This window comes from Hydra viridissima, unplaced genomic scaffold, assembly GCF_058129835.1.
Source record: "Hydra viridissima isolate aposymbiotic clone 2 unplaced genomic scaffold, HvirCarnegie_v1 scaffold_16, whole genome shotgun sequence".
In the NCBI taxonomy this organism is placed as follows: domain Eukaryota; kingdom Metazoa; phylum Cnidaria; class Hydrozoa; order Anthoathecata; family Hydridae; genus Hydra; species Hydra viridissima.
The window spans coordinates 1449496-1477372 of record NW_028324315.1 but is presented as its reverse complement, the minus strand read 5'-3'; the positions used below and the strand labels follow the sequence as shown (position 1 = coordinate 1477372).

The window sequence follows — 27877 nt, the reverse complement described above, 5'->3', positions numbered from 1 at the left end:
AGGTGTTGGGAGATTTATAGTTAGATACGTCAAGTTATAAGAGAATTAAAAAAAGAGAAAGAAGAATAAAAAACAGTTTTATTGCATAAAAAAGTTGAAAATTTACTAATGATGATAAACCGTTAATAACAAAATATATGCATGAATATAAACTGTTTTAAACTTGGTTTAAACGCATAAACAGTTCTATTTTAATAACCTTAACAAAACTCGAATTATCTTAGAAGACTGATTTAGAAGTTAGTTCCTATTCGAATTCACTTGTAATAATAAAACCTATACACTAAGGTTTAGCCCCACAACAGTAGGTTTTTCACCCTTTGTATTAACTATTTTTGAGGTCGGCACGTCAAACCCTTAAAGAAGTTTCATCCAGATTACATATCAGTAAAATATATATATATATATATCTATTTATGAAATATATATAATTATAAAAATTTTTTTAAGAAAATCTATTTTTTTAAAATATAGATCATTTAAAATGTATTTTATCAAGTTGAATTAGTTAACTCTTTTTTTATTATCAGTCTCCTATTTTATCATAAACAAAATTTTAATAAATTTTTACTCCTAATATTTTGGGATTTTCTGGGACATTTTTGTTTTGCAATGAAGAGTTAAGTCTTTGCGCTGCTTAAATCTGGAATACCAAGAAACATTCACGAGTGAATATTTTTAATATTTTTAATAGCAACGATTTCTTTTGCTTTTAATCAAATAGAGTTTCTTGTTTTTATCAACCTAGTTTTCCTTAGTTCTTCAATCCAACTCCTTTACTTTTTTCCAAGTAACGGGCCACTCACTTGTTTTACTGCAGTTATCTCGCATTAATATCTTTTTTCCTTTTGCTTTTTCTAATCTCAAACAAGCTTTTCATTTACTCAAAACTCTTTTGCAACATTTGATTATATAATTACTTTGAAAGTAATGCAAGGTTCCAATTATATTCAAGGATTTTATTATATTTTATTAATATTTGATTATTGTTTGCTTTGAGTGTTAAGTTAGTAGTTTCAGATGATCTCTTCTTAGAAGGTATTTTTTAGAGAGGAAAAGTGTTAAAAAGTCAGAAAATTTTTCATTATGTGAAAGTTCTGCACACTGGCTGAATTTCATGGCACTTGCATTTCCACAGCATTTTTTAAATATTATAAAAATAGTACATGACTGATAATGGGAGCTTATTAGCACTTTCAAAAATTTTTTTCCTCACACTCCAAAAAAATGTTCCTTATATTGTAACGTATTTTTTACGATTTAAGAAAGGTTTCTGGATAAAAACAGTTAAAAATTAGTTTTTTCACGGCACTAATTTTACTACCAAACAAAAGAAAATGGTACCTGGAAACCAGCAATTTTAACAGGAGAGATTTTTGGTGACGTCAAGAGATCAATTCTTCATGAAAATTACTTTTGACCTGCGACTTAATTTAAAGCTCTTTTGAATATAACAGATATATTAAAACTAAACTTAAATATTTACCAAAGAATTAACATTTTTTGAAACGGAAAAAATAATTTGATTATGTAAAAGTATTCTCTTTTAGTTTTATTTTTAAGTTTTGTTAAAAAGTTTTATGAAAAATTCCTCCAAAAAAATCTTGACTTGAATACTAGCTGACAGGATTTGTAAGTGCACTCGGTTTATATGTTAATTCAGCGAAAAGTCAAGTTCATTTCTACGACATATTATAAACAGCTTTTTTACAGGGGTATATATATGGCGAATGTTTCTCCCAAAGTAGTTTTGCAACAGTTTTTTTTTATTTTTCTCTAGATATGCCGCTAGCACTTGCCGGTAAGTACTTTTTTTATAATTACTAAAAATCGTTAACCTAAATCTTTATGTTGATTGAACGTCTATTAGTAAAACAATATCTATTTCAATTAATCTTTATGGTCATTATTCGGTTGTCCAATAAGTCCCTGCCACAAAAGCATTCAATTTCAGGAAACTACAAATTCCCATTGTATTAATTTAACACTGCAACGTAGCTAGTCCAGGTAATTAATTATATATTCCACTTCCTTACTACTTCGTCTCAAAGTTCTATAAAATGTATAATAAAATCTATAAAAGAAACTTTTATGAAGCAAAAATATCAGAGCTCAAACAAATATGACAGAACAATAGAAAGCTGAAGAATGTTACACTACTCCAATTGAAAGCCAATTGTTTTAACAAAGTTTTTATATAAGCAAGAGAATACCAAGAATTTCTTGCACAACCCAATACAAACATTTGACTTTGTTTTTTTACTTTAATGAAGTTTTTTTACTGTTATATAAAATATAGAAAATTATATCACTTTTCTCAGTGAACGTTTTCTGTATGCAATTTTGAAATTAATGATATATCAGCTACTTTTCTCTTAATGTTTTTGAAAACAAAAAGTTTTCAGATTTTTTGTTACTTCTTTCAAGGAGTGTTTAAAATGGCATTAATTATTTGTTTCTCCATCCTGTGGTGGTATACCTTGACGCTCAAGTTAGTCAAAGATCATTATAAGACAAATATTTTGTAAAACTGCTTTTACTTAATGCCTAATACCAGCGTCAATGTGTCGCTTGCAATTTAATTTTTTAAAGTATATGTAAACTCTGAATTGTTGTTCCAAATCCTGATAATCTTTTTCATTAGATCTTGCTTGTTAGTTGAAATCTTATCCAATCTCTTGCTTTACCAGCTCCCAAATGTTATTGATGGGATCGCGATCAGGAGAGTTGAGTGGCCATTGGTATTATAGCAATTTTTTTCTGTTTTCAGTAAACCCCAATAAAAGTTTTGCTGTATCGCTAAGTTGAATCATCTTGCATAAATATATTTTTCTTGGCGTTTTTTTTGATCTGAGAAGTGGCTGAAACTCAAAGAGTTCATTTAACTGGTTCTGTCTGATCATTTTTATCACTTTGTAGAAACATCCTCCTCCTTGCTCATAAATGATAAAGCATGCTCATCATAGAAAGATGGTTTCTTTACAGAGCGATGATACATCAATCCCTCTTCTTTCAGCCCTCTGCAAATAATCTTGTCTGATATAACAACACCAGTTTCGTGGTAAGCTTAGTCGACATCTGTTGTGTCTATTATTTGTTCTCCAGGCTGAAGTTCCTGATGATGCGTTCAGCTCTTAGAGATGTTTTGCGTTTTGGTGGTGGTTAATTAGTAAACGTGTGTATTGATAAATATTTAAAAAGTAAATAAAGTTTTTCGTTAAAAGATGAACATTAACTGATTAACTTTTAGATCACAAAAAAGTTAATGAAATGAAACATTTAAAGTTTTGACTTTGAATAAAACACATTAAAAGTTTAATTACATCAATAAGTTTAAATAACTTCAAACTATCCCAACAGTTTCGTATTTACCATAACAGTGATAGTTAAGTTTTTAAGAAAATTTACTTAGAATAGAAAGAACTTGACATTTAACCAAAAATAACATCATTTTTATCATATGTGAATTTAAACCCTTTTTTCGAAATTTATTGTAAGAGAAATGTTTTATCCTAATGTGATGGCCGACCACTGATGTTATACTATTGATTTGGGATTTGAGATTTTTAACTTGGAAGAAAGATGTCAAAGAAGACTAGTTTCACAAATACGTTTTACAAATCCTCTTCAAAGTGCAAAAAGGTTACTAAAAAATTTTTTTTTTTTTTAAATTAAGAGCCCTTTATGTGTAACTACTAGAAAGGATAAAATACCCTAATACAGCAAATCATTATAACTTATTGTGTTTATGAAGATATTTCCAAGAATTAAAGAAAGCCATACATTTAAGATGAGCCTTCATTTATACTAATTAAACTCTAAAGTGAAAGAGAGTGCAGTATTTGACTTTTGTTGCATATTTGGTTCTCGTATCAGCCTTTTTCTAATTATGACGCAAGTGTTTTTTGTTTTTTTTTAACGTAATTCTTTTTTGTATTTGAAATCTTTGTAGTTTAGGTAACCAAAATAGTTATATTTATGTTTTGATGTACACTTACTTATAATGATATACATATAGCGGTTGTAGCACTCCAATACCTCCAAAAGTAAATCTTCTGCCAGCTCCTTCATAATTACTTCTGCATTACTTTTACTCCATGGTCTTGATATGACCAGAGCTTTTTGAAGTCGATTATTCATGGATTTTCTTTTTTTTGTAGTTTGCTCGTACAGATATTTTTCTCAGTAATCTTTTGCGTTACTTTCTGGTTTCTATTATCATTTAGCGTTATTTCATAAAATCATATTTATGTATTAAATCTCTTTTTTTTGACATTGTTTTAGAATGAGGTTTATCTTTTTTAAATAGAAGTAGAGTTCTTAAAGATACGAAAAATGCTGATAAACTTATTTGGTGTTGCAAAAAATATTTTATTTAGTTATTTTATGCATAAATTCAAACAAGTTTTAACTTTGCCAATTTTTTTTAAATGATCAGATTCATTAATAGTTTTATAGTAAAGCTGTCTGTGTCTCTTCTTGTATTAGAAAGTATTTATTCAAAGTTGCTTGATTCGACTTCTGTAGCTCTTTGACATTTTAGTAGTAACAATCCCAATGGTTACTCAAGGCCTTTTCAAATTGTTTTATCAAACCCAAGTTGAAATGGAGTAGTGGGAATACAATGTCAACTTAAGGTTCTTTTAAGGTTCCTTTTTCCAAATTCAACTTTTCTCTGATCTGCCCCTGCTCTATTTTTCCTTATTGTTCATTTTGCACTACAACCCTTTCTTTCCTATTGTTCATTTTGCACTATAAACAAAGAAAAACGTTTTGCATTACAATCAGTATAGCTAGTATAAACTTAGTATTGCACTACCGTCCAGTTATACTGTAAAAACCGTCACAAATAAGGAAAACCATATTGGCCTTATGTTACAATGTTATGATGAAAGAAACCGGTTTAATCACGGTTTTAAAAAACTAAAAATGACTTAATTGATAAGGTCATTTTAGTTTTCAGTTTATACTTCAAGGCGTCATTAATCAGTTAATAAAAGAGATTTTGGCGGATATTTAGTTTATTATTTAAAGGAGATTTAAAAACAACATTCAGTTCTTGTTCAGCATTCGTAGTACACACGTAGAAAAACTAAAGATGCCGTCATGATTTGGCAATACAACACAAAATATCTAAAAGCCCTAATCCTAATCCACCATCACAAGAATCTCCTTAAAGCTTTCACAAAAGTAAACTAATCCTGTGATTTACATTTTTGTACATGAAAATATATCAATAAAATTATTTTAGCATAAACTTTGTTTCTTAAAGCAAAGTAAATGGCATACAACATTAAAAGTTTACTTCTATATGGGATGATAATGACATAGTTATATTTCACGGATACAAGGTTGTATTTTAAGGCGAAAAAAAAAAAGTCGAATCAGTCTTACAAAAAATTTGAAAGTTGATTTAACCGTTTTGATGTACGGTTGCTTATGATCAAGGCTAAGCTGGTTTTAAAATAACTCAAATAAAAATAAGTTATTCGATTCAAGTAAAACCTGATCGAAATCGAACCTTGAAATTGATAGTTGTCCAATTGTTAATATAAAGATTTTAAACTGTACAAACAGCATAAACATTTTCTATTACAATCTTACAAACAAAGAAAACATAGATATTTTGTGTATCCACTTTGCTGTCTAAATAGAAAACAAATATATGATCCACTTATGCAGATCATCTAATATTTACTGCCTTTTCATAAATTTATTTCTATCTTTAAATTAATATTTATATTAAAAAAATGATAAGAAAAGTTTAATCAATATAAAGTCTAAGTTTTTCTTTTTTTTGAAGTATGAAAAGTTTTAAATTGATTGCGAAAAACTTTTTCTTTTTCATGACAAAACTTGTAAATTTTTTAGTGAAAATATTTTTATCGCTTGTAAACAAAAGATTTTGGTTTACTACAACTATTTTAATCGATATAATATTTTTATCTTTTCAAAACAAAACGTATCATATACATTTTGCTTTGAAAAAATTAAAATATTGGGCATTTAGTTTACTGCAACTATTTTAATCGATTTGATATTTTTAACTTTTCAAAATAAAATGTATTATATAGATTGTGCTTTGAAAAGTTTAAATTATTGGTCATCCAAATGAATGTTTTTGTTGGGAAAATCAATTTTGATGACCGATACTGTTAATGAACAAACAACACTAGGTTATTAATTATGTTCTTCAGATAAAGAGATGTTCATGGAATGCTTTTTTGAAGCACAGGCATCAATTACAGATGACTTAGTAAGATCAATTAGTACACGAAACTGGACAATTTATATACACGATCAAAAAACTCCTTATCAAGTTTCACATGAGAAATACTTTATGGACAAATTTATTGATGCAGGATTCACATTGGATGCTTTATATGTTGGTAAAAATGTTTTATCGGAGGATGAGAAAAAGCTTTTCATTTTATGTTCGACAAAAGTTTGTACGGTCTACTTATATCTTTCAATGAAGATTGATGCATCAGAAATCTTTTTTCCAGGTCTACTTATTTCCTTATTGTTGAAACCTATTTCTCATATTGCTGAAAAACCGAAACAAAAAGTTGAAAAAGTGGTTGTATACAGCAGTAAAACTTTCGTATCAAAAAATGAGTTCGAAGATCTCGTCCTCCCGTTGATTCGACTCACGAATTGTTTAGAACTTCACCTTCGTGACGATTTGAATTTCATTGACGATATTTATGAATGGCTTCTTGGTTCGAACATCAAATACTTATATATCTCTCACCGTGGATATATCTTTCAAAACATCGAAGAGTTAAAAAAGTTTGTTTTCGGGAAAATGATTTGAAATTTAAAACATTTTGAATGTTTAGATAAATATGTAAAATAAATAATAAATACGTAAAATTAACAATAAATATGTAAAATGAATAATGAATATGTAAATCAAGTAGTAAATATGCAAAATAAATGTGTAAAAGAAATAATATGTAAAAGAAATAATATTAAATATTTAAGATAAATAATAAATATCTAAAAGAAATAATTAAAGAAATACTTGAAATATATTCATGTTTCTTTTTTTGTTTTTTGTTTTCCTTTGTTTTGCAAATTTATGTAATGGAAAAAGATTTTCAAAGAAAATTTGCTCAAGAGCTGAATTTTTTAAGTGTTTTCATAAATTTGTAAAAATTACAGATAAAGTATGAGTAAGCTATGTTTCTTTATTTGCTGTTGTTATACAGTCTTTGAAAAATATTTACAAAAAAATTTTGAGGTCAACAAAAAAAAAAAAATATTAAAAAAGTTGATTTGAGAAGTACGAAAATTCGGGACTTTCTATTCAAAATACTCAACACTTTGATTGCTTCGAACGACGGAAATTTTTTTATTCCGTGATTTAATGTGAGAAAAATGAGAACCATTTTTCTCATGACACATCGTAAAAAAAACCTAGTATGGTATATAGTAACACTTAAATCCCAGTAAGCACACAACGTTGAAATAACGTTGAATTAACGTCGATCGACGTTGATCAACGTTATTTCAACGTTGTTTCAAAGTTGTGTGCTTGCTGGGATGCATTAATTTTTTATCCTTTTGGATAAAATATATTTGGTTGCTTAGAGTGGTATTAGAATAGAAAAAGTAATTTTAAAAATATATATTAAGTGGTAGTTAATATTTATCATATTTAACTGTTAGTGCTAAATTTAACGCACCATGCATTTGCACTATATTTAGGTGATATGAAATAATTTGAAACAGCTTATTACCTTTGTTAAAACAATATGCAACTTTACATTTCTCACAAATAAGTTTTGTAAGAACTTTACAACCAGGCCTTTTACCTCTACCTTGATGTTCCTTCCAGATAGGCCTAATGAGCAATATTGCCTCTAAGGACATCTTTCACTTGTCCCACAGTTGTTCGACCTCAATTGGCTACGTACCGCAATTCCCTTTCCATATTGTTTGAAGAAGATCTTTTTTACATAAAGTTGAAGATAGCAGTATTCTATACTTAATTAATGTCCACAAGTTGGAGATTTCTTTTTCTCCATAGGCGCTGGAAGTGTTTAAAGACTGGGGGGTGGGGAGGAGAAAAGGGTGGGGCTTGGGGAGGGGTACCCCTCCCCGAATGGGGTGTTTGGGGGGCGTTATCCCACTATTATCTATCTTATTAATATATAGAAAATTTTTCTACATATTTTATGTGGGCAGAAAAGGTCTCAGATATAAAGTTATGTTAAAATATGTGGACAGAAAAATATTTCGGACATACAGTATGCAAAAAAAGTAACCGTAGACTTAATAAATTTTAAAGATTACATCAAAAAAATGAGTTTTCTGTTAAAATATCAAAAATTTGTTTTTTAGATATCTTTTCAAGTATTATTTTAAGAATTTATTTGTGTATTGGTGAATTAATTGCTTTTCATACCTATTGAATTTTATTTTATTAATCTAATGATGCATAAAATTGACTGCAAAAAAAAAATAATCGTATGCTGACATAATAGGTCGTTATTTTAGCATAAATTGATAAAGTTGAACGATCAAACTAACCAGTAAAATTGAAAATAGTAATTTTTTAAATACACTTTCCTTCTAGAAATAAAATGTAGTGTTTAAGCGAAATGGCGTCAAGAAAACAACATTTGTCTGTCCATCAACGAAGCCTCGTTGCTGATTTGAGAAATCAAGGAAAATCCTTACGTCAGATCCAAATAGAAACAGGATTTCTTTTTACGACGGTGTCATTAATTGTTAAGAAGCATAATCTGATTGGAACCGTTGCTAGTGTGGCTAGCAGAAGACGAAAACGCATGGCCACCAGTGAAATGGATTGCAATATCATCATTAATGTGAAGAAAAATAGATTTTTTTCGGCAGCTAAATTAGCTATAAAAGTTCAAGAAGATCATAATATCAAAGTAACCCGTCAAGCAATTAGAAATCGTATTAGAGAACAAGGATATAGAGGTAGAGTTGTTCAAAAAAAACCTTTTTTAACTGCAAAACAAATGTAACGTCAATCAGAATTTGCAAAGAAGTACGAAAAAATGCCGATATCATATTGGAAATAAATTTTGCGGTCAGATGAGTCAAAATACAACCTCGTCTCATCGGATGGAGCTCAAAAGGTGTAGCGAAAAAAAGAAGCTTATAAATTAAGGTGTTTGCGAGATAGTGTAAAACATGGGGGAGAAAATGTGATGGTTTGGTGTAGTATGAGTGGGGAAATTGAAATTTATTGATGAAAAATAGATCCTTCAATAAATTGTGTAATTCTCAAAGCCAACTTGCGACCATCTACTAAAAGTTTGAGAATGGGAACCGATTTTATACTACAGCAGGATAACGATCCAAAACATACCGCTAAGAAAATCAAGCTATACTTTGAAACAAATAACATCAATGTTTTGGAATGGCCATCGCAAAGACCGGATTTGAATCCTATAGAAAACTTGCGGTATATTTCGGACAGAAAAATTTGTGACCGAGCATTTAAACGCAAAGACGACTTAAAAGAACCTCTATGAGCGCATGGGATAATATAACAACAAAAGAAACTAAAAATTTGGTCAACTCAATGCCAAATCGTTTAGCTGCGACCATCAAGGCTAAAGGAGGCCTCACTCGATACTAATTTTCATGAAGTTTGATTAGTATGAAATAATTTTTGAACTTTACGATTATTTTTTTTTGCAGTCAATTTTATGTATCTTAAGATCAATTGTGTAAAATTCTATAGGTATGAAAAGCAATTAGTTCAACAATACACAAATAAATTCTTTAAACAATACTTTATAAGATATCTAAAAAAAATTTCAAGTATTTCATCTGAACTTTTTTTTTGCAAACTTTAAAATTATGTTTTTATATCAAGTGTACGATTATTTTTTTTGCATACTGTATACCCAGATAACACATAGGCATCGGGCCGATATCGGCGCGACGTCCACATTCGATCGGCTTAAGATGTAATTTTTATATCTTTTTGATGGGCGGCTGCTCATCGGCAGGACGTAAACAAAAATGTCAAAAAGGCATCGGCGCGACGTCCGTATTTGATTGACTAAAGATGTAATTTTTACATCTTTTTGACGGGCGGCTGCTCATCGGTAGAACGTAAACAAAAACGTGAAAATAACATCGGCACAACGTCTGCATTTTGGTTCATATGTAATTTTTACATATTTTGGATAAAATACAAAACGAAATAATAAAATTTAACAGTTTTTAGTAATATTTTTAGTAACATAATAACATCTAATAATAAAATAAAAATATAACTGACAATATAGTAAAACATTACCATAATTACGCGTCCAATAAAATAAAAAGTTAAGCAATAAAGAAGTTAAGTATGTACAAAAAAAAAAACGTATGCTTATAAACAAAACAAAAAAACTTTTTGAAAAACGAAATAATAAAATTATAACATTTTTTTAGTAGCAATTGCTAAAAGGCTTCTGCATTAGTTTTGGCTTCGGCTCTTTTTTTACGACCTCCACCTCTATCCGATGAAACACGAAGCCACGTTTTTATAGCCGACTCAATTTCAGCATTTTTGGCATCTTTTGTCATGGTATTTGCACGAACGGAATCTGTACAATATACAAATTTATACAAATATACTTTAATCACCTCATATTCAACACAAACAACATATACTACTAAAATCACTAATTAAACATATACTATTAAAATCACTAATCAAACATATACTACTAAAATCACACTGTGTTCAATCAAAATTTACTTTAATAATACTTAGCGCAATACAAAAATTCCTTTAAAAGATTAAGAATCGGTCACAAATCAGCATACGTCATTTGGCATATTGTGTATGCACAAAATGTGTGGAACTTTTGTTATGTATAGTATATGCTTAACTCAATATAACCAAACAATTTCATGCAATGTTTCTAAAAAATATAACTGTTATGCAACAATGCATAATAGTTGAGAAAACTTCCGCTTTTAGTAAATCATGTTTAATTTTATATCAATTTACACTATATGCAAACCAGTCTAACGTCAAAGATACTCTTTTACAAACAGTAATAACAAAAAATATCAATTAACTCAAATAATAGGATTAGAAGTGTTTACTAACCACAAACAATGTCCTTAATATGAAGGGCTGAAAAGGCGTGTTTGTGTCCATGGCCCATGAAATTAAATTTGTTATTTAATGTTGTTACATCAAGTAATGACTAAAAAAAACTTAAAAAAGTAAGAAATGATAAAATTAAAAAAAACAGAGGTATAAATTTAACAAACCTTAAACATTTTCCAGATGGCTTCAATAATAAATGGATGAACTAATGAAATTAATATTTATTTCAACCAGGGTCATAAACACAGTCTTGGTCAATTATAAAACTCACTTACTTTTTACTTACTAGCATGCAGCCAAAAAAAAGTTTGTAATGTAATTTATGCAAAACTAGTATATTTAAACACTACAAAAAAACAATTAATATAATCAGAAATAATTATAGCAGAGAGATGTAAAAATTTGTAATACATGTGTACAAGTGAAATATTTTCAAAATATAAGTAAGATGGATAAAAAATAAAAATTTTTTTAAAATTATGCATTGTTATTGGTCATCAAAGTTGTTAATTCTTTTAAAAAACATGCCTTTAGGAACTCCAGAGCACCATAAAGGTGCTTTTAAGATCCAAAATGGTTGATTATGTCTTGGTTTAGATTAGGAAAATAATTCACAACATAATATAACAACCTCTAATTATGAACCAAAAGGAAAACATGCTAATATATTACATATTCATAAAAGTAAAGTGTATACACAAAAAAGTGTATACTTATACATTCATTTATATTTATACTAAAAAATTAAAATAAAATTGGTCAGACAGCATTAATGTTACATATACAAAAAAGTGTATTTTCTAATATTACAACTAAATTATCAGTTGTACAACCTTTTATGAGTCTAATAAAAAATTGTGTGTAAAAAAGGAATAATAACATATGAATTGTTTCCATAAGGCAAACATACACATTTTTGATAAAAATCATCACTGTTAATAGTTTCATAAGAACCACAAGGTTTGGAAACATGTAAGACATTTAAAGTAGATGATGGCAAAGGTGATATATAGAAATCCTGACTAAGTTTGAAAAGTTCAACAATTACTTTATATTTAAACTGGTCCACACTCAATATGTTGCGTACCAAACATGGCTGTCCGTTTAACTTTAAAAAGCAATTGTTCCCTGGAGATGTTGACAAAACTAATCCATTTGGAAGACTGAGTTTACAATATTGTTTTAAACAACTTACACCAAAAGGCACTGGTCCAATATTGTGTTCTTTTTGTGGTGTATAAAGTTTTTTATTGACAGGCAACAAAGTTTTTTTACTATTTCGTCTCTCCTCTAAACGCCTCTCAACCTGTTTTAAAATAAATGATGGCTTGCGAACAAGTTTTTTTAGAGTACCTAGCTTATTTTCAAATGGAAAAGCAGAAAAGTTATCTAAAGGGCCAAAGTTCTTTACATCATCAGCCAAATGAATTAAACAATGAACATTGTATACAAGCATGCCTGTACCATATAAAACTTTCATATTTTCTACACATACAATAAGAAGTTGTTTTGCATAATCTAAATACTGCCTACAAAATTGTGGACTTGCTAGAATAGAAATTGCTACAGACAAAAATAAAAAATTTTCATACAAATTTGTTGGTAAAACGTCACACAGTACAACGGGACCAGTATAAAGAAGAAACTGTCTCAGTTCAGTTGCCTTCCACCTCATAAGTTCAGACACAGATCTAGGCTTTCTGGCAAACTCTGTAGGCATGTGAGCAGCACACCCCACCAATAAGGAAGAGAGTAATGTAATTTGCTGAGCTGAGCACCTAACACTTTTAGGACCCTTTAACCAACAAAGCAAAAGTCTTCGAACAACTCCTAGACACACTAAATGCATGTAATCAAGGGGAAAACCTGATACCATGCAAATCGGTAATGCACTCAGTGGTGAAAGCCCTAAATGATGAGATTCGTCTACTTGCCTGTCAAACTGATCATCAGTTCTCAATGGTGCATTTAATTCCTGAAATATAACCTTTCCATTCCATTCTCCTTCTACTCTGCATTTATCACACCCAAAGTATCCACTATGCGATTTTATACATTTGATCATAGCTCGAGCAGGGGCATCACATACAAAACTATGCAAAGCAATTTTATAATGTTCACCTGCAATTAACAATCCATGGCTGACTAACTTCTTACAGTCTATTACAAACTGTTCAAAATAATCAGTTAAATTTACTGGTTTGCTATTACCACTATATATGCCTACAACAAAAGGCTTCTTTTTTTCACTCTGTCTTACGATGCATAAAATAGACCACAAACAAGAGCTACTACTCTTAAATAAAGGAAGACCATCAATACTAAATTGCAATTCAAGTTTGTTGCATTGTGTAAGTTCCCCACTTCTATATAAATCCTCAATTCCATATTGGATACCTAAATGCAAATACTCTCCTCCACTTCTAAGAGCAACAACAGAACTATTTCGTGGTGTGTGCAAAAGAGTACGAGCATCTAATGGCAATTCATTGTGATAATTGTTTAGCAGTTTTAACAGAGCAGTTAGAGCAATACTTTTAATGTCAAATAATACAGCCCAACTACTGAGTTGTTCAATTAATGAATGTTCAATATCATTAACTTCTTTAATAGTTTCTGCGTTACTGTCATTAACTACATTATAATAGGTATTATTATCACATATATCAAAATCAATGTCAAACTCCCTTGTCTTATATTCACCAATGTTTAAAAAATTACTATCATTATTATTATTAATATTGTCTGCAACACAGCAACTTTCATTAGAAATACTTATCGTATTTATTGTATTAGCAGATATACTATTTTTATCATCCATTGCAACAAAATTTTATTTGCAAGTTTTTTAACATGTCGAGCACGTGTCCAATAAGATTAAGTTTTTACTTTTTCCATTTTATATCTTCTTTTTTATTATATATTATATTAATATTGTATAAAAGAAAGAAATATTTCAAAATTATTGTTTATTTGTTTGACAATTACTTTATATATATATAAATATATATATATATATATATATATATATATATATATATATATATATATATATATATATATATATATATATATATATATATATATATATATATATATATATATATATATATATATTAGGGTGGGTCATTTTTTTTTTTTTTTATGAAACATGGAAATAAAGTTGCATTTCGTTGTCTCTATTAATGATATGTAAAAGAAATGTAATAAAAATTTTATTTCGTTTTGCCAACTTTAACTTGAATTTTACTATATAAGGTCAAAATGATGCTATTTTACAAAAGTCGTATAATTGCAGGATAAAAGCATTAAGATTTAGATTTTTTGATGATTCATGTTAATAATATTATATTAATAGTATACAGAACTTTGCAAAAGTTTAGAGCACCCTACGAAATATAAAACAAAAAGCTGTTAGTGTTGTTTGTTGACTTCCGATTAACATGATCCTTCACTTCGTTATAAGATATATACTTACGCTATTTGTTTTTTTGCTTTAGTTTAATTAGTTAAAACTGAAAATAAAAATGGCTACTGTTAAAACACGAAGTGAAACTGAACATGGTATACTTGGACAACCAAGACCATTTCAAACAAATCAACTGCCAACTTCTGCTGATGTTTTTAAAGCATATGACTATTTACTAAAAATTAACAATTGCACAAGTGTTACTGAAAGAGCAACAGTCATAGCTAATGAAATTAAAGCATTGTACAACAAAGCAAGTATTCCTACCATTGCAGTCAGCAGCTTAGTTATTCGCATAAAGAGACTAATCAACAAAGTACATGAGCTTGGTAAATACTCTGATCGCAAGAAGTCCTCTGCAACATTTAAATCAAGTTTGCAGATGTTAGACCAACTATTCGATATTTGTCTGTGTAAGTGTTTTGATAATGGTGTTCGAGAAAGGTCAGCTTGTTTATGTCCACTGCCAAAAAAAATTCCAACACTTGAATGGGAGTTCTGGATAGATCAAAAAACGGTACGGAAGATGGTAATAGGAAAAGTAGACAAAGAAGAAACAATTAAGCTGCAGAAGAGAGAAAAAAGAGGAAGTAAAACATGCAATTTACCAATTACAGATAAGAAAATGAAATTTGATAAAGAAATTGATCCAAATGAAACATATTGTAGTGATAACGAACAGTCAAAGTCAGATGAAGAATTTTTGCCAATTGAGATGTCAGATGATAAAGTAATGTCAAGTTATGAAGTGATATCAAGTGATAATAAGATGTCAAGTGATGAAGAGATCAAAGTTTACAACACTAAACAATATCCTAAGTTGTGTAAGGCCATGGATAGATGTAAAATCAGTAACAGAGATGCTTGCTTAATAGCAAATGCAGTACTAAAAGAATTAGATCTTATAACACCAGAGAATGCTATTGATCCAGCAAAACTTCGTCGTCAGAGAAATATGTGGAGGAAAAAAGAAGTTGAAAAGCATGCTGCTGAAGTTCAAAATGTACTTTGCATTGGATTTGATGGGAAGCAGGATATCACTTCCGTTAAAGCAAGTGGTGTCCGACGAAATTTCAAAGAAGAACATTATGTGATAGTGTCATTTCCGCAAAACAAATATGTCAATCATGTCATGCCACAAAGTAGTAAAGCTATTCATATTGCACAAGAGATATTATTGAGCATCAACAACATCAAATCATCAGACACTTTAGCAGCAGTTGTTTGCAATGGTTCTGTGAATAACACAGGTCAACACAATGGAATAATCAGAAAATTAGAAGAAGGTCTTGGGAGAACATTGCAATGGTTGGTCTGCTTGTTACATGCAAATGAACTACCTTTTAGAAAATATTTCTCGGTTGTGGATGGTGGACATTCAACAGGTCCAGCTACTTCAACAGGTAAAATAGACATTGCACTAGATTTTGATCCAAAAGATTTAGATATTGTGAACTTTAAACATATACCTGGTAAAGTTGAGGATGTAAGTGTTGATGTCAAGAAAGATTTAAGCTCTGATCAGATATACCTTCTAAAAGCTTGCTTAGCTGTTCAGCAGGGATACACTGCTTGTGATCAAATATTGTTCCTCCAGACTGCTATGCCAGGAAATTTGAACCATGCAAGGTGGCTAACAAAGGCCAATCGTATTTTACGTTTGTATATGTCTAAAGGAAATCCTTCAAAACCATTGCAAAGAATTACAAGATTCATCGTAAATGTTTATGCGCCATTGTGGTTCAACATAAAGCGTCATTCTTCCTGCCTTGACGGAGCAAGAAACTTCTTTTATCTTATGAAGCAGTGCTATGAACTAGGGAAAGAAGAGTGGAAAATTCTTGAACCAGTGTTGCAAAATAACTGCTATTTTGCTCATCCTGAGAACATTCTTCTTGGAGGAGTTACAGATGAAAATGTATCAATTCGTCAGTTTTCGTGTGACAAAATAATTGACGCACGAGCTACATCACAAAGTAGCAAGATACGTGTCTTTGATAAATCAAGCATCAAGCTTAATCCGGAAGCTTCGTCATTCATAAAAATGATCGACTGGTCTGTTGCTATCGCAACCCCACCACCGCTTTTATCAACTGTTTCTAATGATGATCTTGAACATTTCCAGTTCCACTTTGATGTCTTGAGTGGTATTCCATGCCATTCTCAGGCAGTTGAGCGGACTATTAAAGACATCTCTGCTACAACTATGAAAGTTTTTGGGCACAAATCACGACATGGAATGATTTTGCAGTGTCGCAAATCTCGAGCAGAATTACCGAAAATTGACTCTAAATCTGACTTCTTGAGCCATAACAAATAGCAAATAACTGAAACAAATTGCTGTTATGTGTTGCCTACTACACTCTGACTATTTCTCCTTTAACAACTGCTTGCATTTTAAAATTAATGTAACAAGATGTCGAGTAATGGAATATAGCATTAAACCACATGTATTTACATTATACGATTATAGAGTAAATTTAATTCCCAAAGTTGCGGATCCAAGACACGCTTTAATTTTATTTCAAAAGGAGTTTTTTTCATAAGTAGACTGTAATGCAACATTTTAATAATGTTTCACAGCCCCAACTTAACATTTACATCATAATGACCCACCCTAATATATATATATACACAATAACAATAATAATAATAATAATAATAATAATAATAATAATAATAATAATAATAATAATAATAATAATAATAATAATAATAATAATAATAATAATAATAATAATAATAATAATAATAATAATAATAATATTATTATTATTATTATTATTATTAACAATAATAGTAACAATAATAATAATAAGTACAAAAAAACTTAATTGTGGATTTTATAACTTTTAGAAATTTTTAGAACTTTAAATCAAATTTAATCCAAAAATATAAAAACATGTTTAGTAAAAAATATACAAACGTGTTTTAAAATACGCAAAATAATTTTTTTTTTAACAAACGATAAACAAATGTGTTTTGTTTAATGTAATTTATTTCAGCTAAAAATATACAAATGAATTTATTTCTGCTAAAATATACAAACGTGGGTTTAGAAAACCTCAAATATATGAAATGCGTCATTATGAGCGCACATGAGCATTGTTATGATCGTCATTAGTATCGTTAGGTTTGCGCACAGTAAACATTCAAATTGCAGATAATTTTACTATACTTTCGCAGACATCAAGCCGACGTCTTTAAGCGACGGAACATTAGTAAATTTATTTTGCATATCGGGCGAACATCGGCCCGATGAAGTAAAACGATGCCGATCTACAGCTGATATAAAAGACATCGGCAAGACGTCGGGCCGATGTACGTGTGTTATCTGGGTATTATATCGGCAGAAAATTTGTCTCACACATATTGGACAGATAACAACACTGATCTTAATTAATGATCTATCAAAAAAAAAGTGACGTGAGCATATTAATTGCAATTCATATGAACAGGTTTTATTATATTGGAATGTTACAGATTTTTCGATTAAAAGGTACTTGTAAAGTGAAGCGAAGAGCTTCAATTGCGACGTTAATTTCAACTTTTTCTGTTAAGTTTTTTTTTATTGCTATGGAAATGGCAAGTATTAATTGACTAAATTTATACTAGTTTTTAAAATCAGTCAGCATTAATGATTGGAATTACAATAAGAGTATCTAATAAAGTAGGTAATATCTTTTAAAAATAAACGCTTTAAAATCTTCGCCTAAAAATATTTACGGACGATATTTTTTCAATTTGAATTGTTCACACCATCACATTTCTTTTCATGAGATCCACATTTTGCGATAAAAGATCAGATGACAGCTAATAAATTGACATTCCTAAAGATCAAAAGAGTATGTGTTGTAAAATTTGAAATCCTTCAGGTTTTGAAATTTCAAATGGATTTTTCACGAAACGCAAAAAAAGTGTGTTTCTTAATTTTTCACAACGCAGTTTAACGAATATCTTAGCTAAATCTTTCAAATTTAAAATATACCGCAGAGCTGTTGTGATTCAACAAAAAATGTTTAAGTGTTTTTAAGTGTAACGTAAAAATTTGTATATAAAAGATCACGTCACAGATGATGTGAAGAAGTTTCAGTCGATTAATTTTATGCGCGTCGATTATTTGCATATAATCGACAGATTATTGGTTAATGCATTGATTTACTTCGTCAATTTTCCTATAAAACGAAAACAAGCTCATTTCTTTAATTACTTATTTTGCTGATTTGAAGTATAGCTTTTGAAATGAAACAGTTGCGTTATTAAAAAATGACGAAAACGAGTATCAAAAAATATTCATTTATTAAAAAAAAATCGAAGGCAAAAATTTCTTGCTCCCTTTCTTTAATTTACTGACATCATTTATGGATTACCACTAACTTCAATAAGAACACAAGAGGCTATTATTTACTTGAAATGCAAAAAATAAAAGAGGAAACTGATATTATTTGTGACACAATTTCAAAATAAATGAGAAATGTACTTGGCAAGATGCACATACATTTATTCAAAAATATAAGTGATAACAAATTGAGATTTTGAGTAACATAATAGAAGACGTTCCTACATGAATAATTAAAAATATGGTACTTTTTATTAATTCATGAACTAACAATTTTTATAGCAAAAGTATTGCTTCGAATAGTAGGGGAAAGTGGGGTAATAGGGATACTTAATTTTAACGACCTATAAAAATGAAATTTTTAAAATTGATGTTGTTGCTAATAGTCAATTAGTTTCAATAGCTATCAAATATCATTTCTGTAAAAGATGAGTTTAAAAGCTTCAATACACTTTGAGAAAATTTAATAAACAGAAAATGTTTGGGTATTCCATATTACCCTCAAGGGTGGGGTAATATGGGACACCTGATCAATGTCAGCTAAGGTTGGTAATAAGTTATGCAAGATCTTATTAATCAATAAAACAAAAACAAAAATTTATAGAGAAAAATAAAAACAGCTTTAATATTACAAAAAAAAGAAAAAATTAATAAAAAAGAATTTCAATTTTTAATCGCTGTCAATGCAATCAATGTTTTTTTTTCAGTTTTGATTTTCCTTTTGTTATTTCATTTTTTTCAGGCTTCTGACTAAGCGATTGTTTGTAAGGGGAACTTGTCAGCACAGCAGTAAAACCCTTACGCCTTCTGGTTCTGTTCACCCTTTCTTCGGCTACGGGGTAAGAACTTATTTCACTAGCCAACATGGGTGTATCACTAGAGGTGCTGGCCACTGGCGGATATTGCGATTGAATGGTTATCTCACTTTCAGGGGCAGGCATTTCTGTTGTTTCTGCCGCTTTAAACTCCCACTCCTCAAATTTCTATTTACTGGCCAAATTCCAGTCTTTTCATATCCATTAACTGCTGTTGCGAGGCTGGCAGTGCGCAGATAGACCTTCGCAAATATAGAAGTTATTTGGAACTCTGTGACGATTCGCCCGGGATCTGAGCGGAGCAACATCTGAATCTCGGAGTCATAATAAGTAGTTAACGGCTTCATAAATGCAACATCAAGAGGTTGCATTCTGTGAGTGCAGTGCGGTGGGAGACAGATAATTGTTATAAAATGTTGTCTAGCCAAATTGATGGCCTCCAAATTCTTGGTATGTGAGGCATGAACATCTAATATAAGTAAAGCAGGGCTTTCCTGACTAGGCTTTACACATTCAATGAAATGTCTGAGCCATTGGGTAAAAAATTCAAGTTGAATCCAGCCAGTCTTATGACAGGCATAAGTATATCCTGCTGGTGCGCCGTCCATTAACTCCATTTTAAAGCGCTGTCGAGGAAAAATAAACATAGGTGGGATATATTCCCAGATGCACTCATGCAAAGTATTGTAGCAACCAACCGTCCTTTTTCAGCTGAAGAAAGGATGCCAACTTATTTTTTCCCTTTCAGTGCTATTATTTTGCCATTATTGGACTGGACAGTGGTAATGCCCTTTTCATCCAAATTAAAAATTTTTTAGGTTTAAATATCTTTTCATCGATTTCCCTTTCCGAAAGGTCAAAAAATTTGCCCACATTTACTTTGTTAAACGCTGTAGCTCTTGCAATGGAAGTGGATTCTGGGGTTCTTATAGATAAGTGTGAATGTCGTCTTAAAAATGATGCTAGCCAGTTTTTTCCAGCTCTTTCTTTTGCAGAGTTAAAACGTTTGGGAATACCGTTAAATTTTGCAAGCTGAAAGGCCAGTCTACGGACATCTAGGCTGGTATGATCAAAAAGCCTGGCTTCCATTTCTACTATGTAATCAGCCAGATCTGATTCAAATTTGGAAGAGAAAATGGGTTTTCGTCCAAAAAGGAGACTAATTTATTCTTGTACTGGATGATCGTTGTATTTTACCTTGCGTTCCAGAGTTGACCAAGAGATATTGAAGACTTTGCTAGCTTTTATTTAGCCCATTTCTTTTTTTCTAACGGCATTAATAGCTGCTGTCATAGCTTCTGCTGACCACTGCTGCCTCACTTTTTTTTTCAAATGTTCTCGGCATCTAAATAAATGACCAAAAAAAAAGAGTGAGAACTTTTATACATTTTATTTTCTAGAATTTAAAACCTCTTAAGGGTTTATAAAATAAAAACATAAAAATGTAGTTTTTAAAAAAGAGTTTAACAAATAAGAGTCTATTTTCAATGTGCTATTTCTGAATGCGACCCTAATCAAAGATGTATGAAAGAAAAAATATCTAAAAATGATAAAGCTTTTTTAGCGTAAAAAGAAATTTTAAAAATTAACACATTTATCATTATGACTAATAATATGACTTAAGGAAGTTGTTAGTGTCTATTCAATTAATGCACTTTAAAATTCTGAACATTTTTACAGAGCTGTTGGATCTTAAGGTGGTTTATACTAATGAGAAACTGTTGTTGGTTTTTTAGCTTTTTTTATCACGAATAACAAAATTGTTTATAAATTGTTTATTTTTTAATCTCAAGTTAATACTTAACACACCCAGACTAATAATTAATGTTAATGAAACTCCTGGCTAGCTCAATTCTGACAATACAATAAAAGCAGAATTAGCATTGAAAATATAATAAGATGAAAACTAAATAATGGAAATAACGTGGGTAATATGGGATGGTATCCCATATTACCCCCATTTAGGTATCTCATATTACCCCAATTTATAGCACACATCTAATTTTGTTTTTTCTTTATGTACCACGTGGAATGGACAACCCTTAAAAGGTATTTTATGTTTAATAATTGGTCAGTTACTAATTAAATTCTGAATAAAGAAAGATATTTTACCTTTTTAGAATTTTTCGGCCTCTTGTAACAAAGTCGATGTTATATAAGGTTCACTGGTGAAAACTTGCAAGACTTTTTTCAGACCCAAATAGTTCGAAAGAGAACAACTTATACTTGCGGAAGTAACCTCCTGACATTAGCCTCGATTCCAATTCAACAAATATTTTATAACACTGACCTATAAGTAGATAATAGGGGTATCCCATATTACCCACTATCCCATATTACCCGACTTTCCCCTAATTTAACTTCTTCCGGGTCATTTTATTTCTTAAGTATATCTTCATTCTTTTTAGCATAGAAAATGATCGTCTGTAGTACATGTTGTTATTGGAACTGTCATAAGTAAGTGCACGATCTTTATTCGCTCTTTTAGATGAATTATGCTATTTTTATGACGTTTCAAGGCATTTAAAACGCCCATGAAAGACGCTACTTTAAAATGTTTGGCACCATGAAACATGTTCTTATGCAATTTAAGTCGATTAATATTTAGATCATCTTTATAAGTCGCAAATTGTTTTTGAAGAGACTTCTAAATTAACCAAAAAAGACTCTTCATTCGACTACAACAATTGGGAGCCAGAGGTAAGCTTTGATGCTAGGCTTAGGCTAGGCCGCTTAGAACAAAGTCAATGATTTCTTTGTAAACTTTATTGTAACGCTCTTTTGCAGTGAAAATGTGTCGCTCTGTTAATCCACAGTAAAATCTTATTGGTGACTTTCTTTTCCTTGGTTCTTTAGGTTCATCTAAACCAAGAAGTTTCCATTCCTCTTTTAAATCCTTCCCACATGAAAGTATTAAATTTTTCTCTAATGTTGTAAATGGTGTCTTTCAATATATCAATAATATCATTGCATGTTTTTAAATGTAGACTTTTACTCTAGATAACGGTATTAGCTCTTTCAAAATGTTTTAGGATGCTACTAGTAATTTTCAATATGATAAATGTATCTGCCTTATTCAGTTGCTCCATAATTCCGTTTGCTTTTGCCCCCGCCTTATCTTTTTCAGTATTAAACAGTTCTGAAAAGAATTTTCGTAATTCCTTTCAATTATTTAGCATTGATGCAAGCAATGTGCTTTGCAACATCCATCGTGTAGGTCAAAATGGTCTAGAGGTCACTTTCTTGCTAAAATCCCTTGAGCCAAGTCAGTCTTTTCGGTGATTAGTGAATTAATGAAATTAACTCCCTAGTAAACTGAAGAGTATCTCTCAGCTATATGATGAAATAAGACTAACAATTAAACAAATTCCATAACAGATACAGTATTGGACAAAACATTGGCAACCAACATCAAACAATGCTAAAAAGTGTTTCTAATTTTACATGTCTTAAAAACGAAACGAACTATACTACCACAGCAAACAGTTAAGGAGTCTGGAGTCATAGCATGCCATGACATGTGCAATCAGCTGACAGGTGACAGCACACAGGCAGAACTTCGTTGACAAGTGCCATTTTGCAGCGGATAAAACAAGTGCAATTTTTTGGTTTGTTTCATTTTCTTAAGTCTGGTCCGTGTCAACGTGACGGAAGTTTTTTAATAATTAAAGGAAGTATCCAGAAGTTTCCAGAAGCATGCAGAAGCTTCCAGAAGTTTCCAGAAGAAGCATCTGGAAGCATCCAGTAGCATCCAGAAATAATTATTACTTTTATGACTTCAAGTGCAAAAATGGCTCTCGACAGTCTTGGATTGGAACAAAGAAAGAAAATTATTGGCGATTACGTAAGTGGAATGTCACAAAAAAGTAATTGTGATAAATATCGCGTGAAAAAATGGACTGTATCAAGACTATGTTCCAAATAACGTTCTACGGGGAAGTTGGCAGCAGATAACAAAGGTGGAAGACCGCGTTCCACCACTTCTAGAGAGGATTCTATGATCAGATCCGTCAAGAAGGATCCCTGGAAATCATCAGTCAAGATACAAAAGCAATTAGAGCTGCCTGTATCGGACCGAACAATCAGACGACGTGCTGTTGAAGCCGGATTGTTTTCTCGACGTCCTGCAAAGAAACCGCTGAATTCACTAAAAAACCAGAAGAAAAGACTCCTGTTTGCTACATCTCATATTGACTGGAATGTGCAGTAATGGCGAACTGTCCTGTTCAGTAAGGAATCGAAGTTCAACATCATTGGGAGCGATGGCATTTGCCGTGTACGTCGATCGGCCGGAAAACGCCTCGATTTACGTTATTGCCATAAGACCGTGAAGCATGGTGGGGACAATTTTAATGGTCTGGGGGTGTTTTTCTGCTAACGGTCAAGGTCCAATACATCGAAACGATAGAATAATGGTCCGTTTCATGTATAAAAATATCCTGAAAGATGTTATGTTACCTCATGCTGAATGGAATATGCCAATAAAATGGGTTTTTCAGCAAGACAACGATCCGAAACACACTGTAAGAGTAGTCAAGCAGTGGTTTCAAGACAACCACCTATCAGTGATGGATTGGCCGCCTCAATCTCCGGATCTCAACCCTATCGAGAACCTGTGGGAGATCGTCGACCGCAGAAATAATCGTGAAGATGTTCGTAATAAGGATCAACTGTTTGAACAAATCCAAAAGGCCTGGGCAGCGATTCCACAAAGTTTCATTGAACACCTGATCGAATCTATGCCTTGAAGATGCAAGGCTGTGATCGACAACAAAGGATTCGCCACGAAATATTGATAGCGAAATACAGCTTGGTCAACATTTTGTCGAGTTGCACTTGTTTTGTCCAGAAGGAAATCAACTTTTTTAATACTTTTGATTAATTTATTAATTTTCGTGTAGAAATAATGAGCTTTGTGATGAATAAAACTTGAAGAACTTTGTCTCTAAACAGTTACATAGTTATTTCTCTAAATTGAAAAAATGCAGCACTTTTATATAAATAAACTAAATTAGCATTATTTGGTTGCAAATGTTTTGTCCAATACTGTATATATATATATATATATATATATATATATATATATATATATATATATATATATATATATATATATATATATATATATATATATATTGTCCTCATTTTGTAAAACAGTTCAAAAGCAAGCTATATAATTTGCTTTTCTCAACTTAAATAGACATTAAACAAAACACTCATCGCGTTGTTTCAGTACAATTCCTTAGTAAATATCAGTATTGCTTGGCAAATTTCAATACTGCTTAGTAAATCTCGATGAAATTACTGTTAAAATAACGTTTGTTTACGTCTTTACTTCCTTTTCTGCGCGCACATAATTTTTATATTGAAACTATAAAAAGATCCATTTCTTCTTAAGCCTTTTATTTTAACTAGCAATAAGCAACCCGTAATACGGGTTATGGTCGGTCTGTTAATTTATGGTGGCTGTTTTCCACAATTTAAAGTTGCGAAACCATTACTAATACCCTTTTAGAAAAACGCCTTCAAATTTAAAAAATTAAACCATCTGTAAAATTAAAATAAAAAGTATGCGGAGGTAAAATAATTTACCAATTACTTAACATTATTTGAGAAATTTAAAACTGACATGTCAAATCAGTGTAAGGCAGAACCATTTTCCTCGACTTTACTAAGTTCAAAACAATACGTTTTTAGTTACTGACAGAAAATAATAACACTTCATCATGCTTTAAATTGACGAAAAAAGCTAACTTTTTGTTATATTTTTTTATAACATGAACTTTAATTAATAACAGTAGTATAAAGCGAACGTTAATTATACATAAGTTATTAATTTTTTGGTATCCCCTTGATACATGTTTCTTTAAAAAAGGAAATTGTCTTTAAAACGTTAAATGCACACAACTAAATAAATTTATTAAAAATAACTGAACATTTGACCATTACTATTTATGGCACAAATCTGACCATTTTTATATATGGCCTCTTTGTTTCAACAGTTTTTAGCAAACGGTAATTTGCTACAATTTACTGAAAATTCCTTTTGCTACTCGAAATTTAATTCTCTTAAATGTTTTGACACTAATAAAGGACCTCCCTTCCCCGTTTTGGCATTAATGGTGGTCAGGAGAATAGAGTTATTTTTATTAAGAGTAATCAAATTTTTGATGAAGACCTTTTACCAGAATAATAAAATGTGAAACAATGATTTAAGAATTTAACATATATAAGAATTTATCTTTCCTCAAAATTAAGCTAATTAATTAGTTAAACACCTTATAAAATTTAAGTAACTCGATATTTGACAAATGAGCAAAACTACAATACTCACCCCCCGTTTAAAAAGATCCCCTAAGTTACTTACAACAGGGTGCTTATTCACAACTTTTCCGTAACTCTTGCGTAGCTGAGCAAAAGTTATGAAAAACTTACGCAAACTATTTTTTGCGTAACTATTTGGTATTCACAACTTTTTCGTAGCGTTTGCGTAAAGTTAAGGTTGCGCATGAGTTACGCAAAACTTACGCAAAAACTTACGCAAATATTTAAAAACTAGTTGTATAGAATAAGTAGTTAGTATTACTAAATTCTTTTGTTTTGATAGGTATCTACTAAAAATATTATATATATATATATATATATATATATATATATATATATATATATATATATATATATATATATATATATGTATTTATATATATATATATATGTATATATATATATATATATATATATATATATATATATATATATATATATAAATACATATATATACATATATATTTATATATTAATATATATATACATACATATATATATATATATATATATATATATATATATATATATATATATATATATATATATATATATATATATATATATATATATATTTATATATATTTATATCTGCATGTGTGTCTTATATATAATTATATAATAACTAAGTTATTATATAATTATTTATACCTAAGAACGTTATATATAAATTATATATAACTAAGAACGTATATTTTCCCAAAAAAGGAAGTGAAGATGAGATGGAGAATTAAGGAGAATGAACGATTGAGAGAGAGATGTTTCTAGTAATTTCTTCCTTATTTGGGGAAATACACGTACTTAATTTAAATTTTAAATGTTTCTTTAACTAATTTCTTGATTAATTAAATTAAAATAGTATACTATTTACTCAGCAAATGATCTAATAAGGAAATAATTAAAAATTATAAATGTACATATTAATTTTTAATGCCTTTACTGATTACTATAAAATATCTGCAGACTTATTTATTATATTTTATTTATTATACGTATTTTTGTTAACAAAATAAAGTTCTTCAAAGTAGCATAAGTAATAAATAAATATTGCTGCTTAGAAGTAGGTTTTTATTTTTATTAACTCTTTTTTTCTACTAAATATTTTACTAATCATTTTTAATATTAATAGTAGTATAAATTTATATTAAATGGTACAAAAAAGTAGTTTAGTGCTTTAATTTATGTATGGCGTTTTATTTATTTATTTTATTATGGCATTATGATAAATATGTTGATGCTAAAATTTTTTGAGAAATTATTTACTCTAGTGTCAGAAATCACGAAAGATTCTAAAAAAAGAGCTGAAAATTGGACGCTTGAGCAGATAGGACTTTTGGTCAAGCTGTATAACGAGAATAGATGGTTCAATTTAGATAATAGATGGTTCAATTTAGAGTGAACCATCCATTATATAAAATGTTATGTATATATTTTTTTCACCTTAAAACAAGCTTATGTAGTACTTCTATATTTTTGGTAAATATAATAATATATTTTCCATATATTAACATACGTTAAGTTATTTCTTAAATAATACAACTATAACCTTTTTTTTTACAACAACAATAGCAATATATTATATTTCTATTGTTGTTGTTGTTGTTAAAAAAAAGGTTATAGCTGTATTTTTTAAGTAAATAACTTACGTATAGCAGTATAATATTAATATAAGTATATAATTTATTGGCAGTTACAAACAAAATCTGAAATCTTTTACAATAATTAAAACGCCATTTTTTAATATTAGATGATTTAAAGTTACGCCAAACGTAAGTCAGAAAATAGCAGACGTAACTTTTCTTGCGTAAACTTCGCTGAGCACTTTTTAGGAA

The 27877-nt window shown here is 29.8% G+C and overlaps 2 protein-coding genes across 7 annotated transcripts in view; one reads left to right on the top strand and one right to left on the bottom strand.

The window, feature by feature from the left end:
• The window catches only part of LOC149877249 (NACHT, LRR and PYD domains-containing protein 9-like), a 42987-nt gene extending 23244 nt beyond the window's left edge, over nt 1–19743 (top strand). For 2 of the 6 annotated variants that reach the window (XM_090073829.1, XM_090073830.1), the window contains 2 exons: nt 1781–1801; nt 14599–17011. In XM_090073829.1, the coding sequence (XP_089929955.1) occupies nt 14626–16887 (2262 nt within the window). In that variant the 5' untranslated portion in view covers nt 1781–1801; nt 14599–14625 and the 3' untranslated portion in view covers nt 16888–17011. Of the gene's footprint in view, nt 1–1780; nt 5635–6197; nt 6868–14598; nt 17012–19648 lie in introns of those variants that run through there. The other 4 variants (XM_090073831.1, XM_090073832.1, XM_090073834.1 and 1 more) reach the window with 3 other exon arrangements.
• Nucleotides 19744–19822: 79 nt separating this feature from the next.
• Nucleotides 19823–20338, bottom strand: LOC149877248 (uncharacterized). Its single transcript, XM_090074299.1, has one exon. It carries the CDS (start codon nt 20336–20338, stop codon nt 19823–19825), a length of 516 nt encoding a protein of 171 aa, XP_089930425.1.
• Between the last annotated feature and the right edge of the window lie 7539 nt (nt 20339–27877).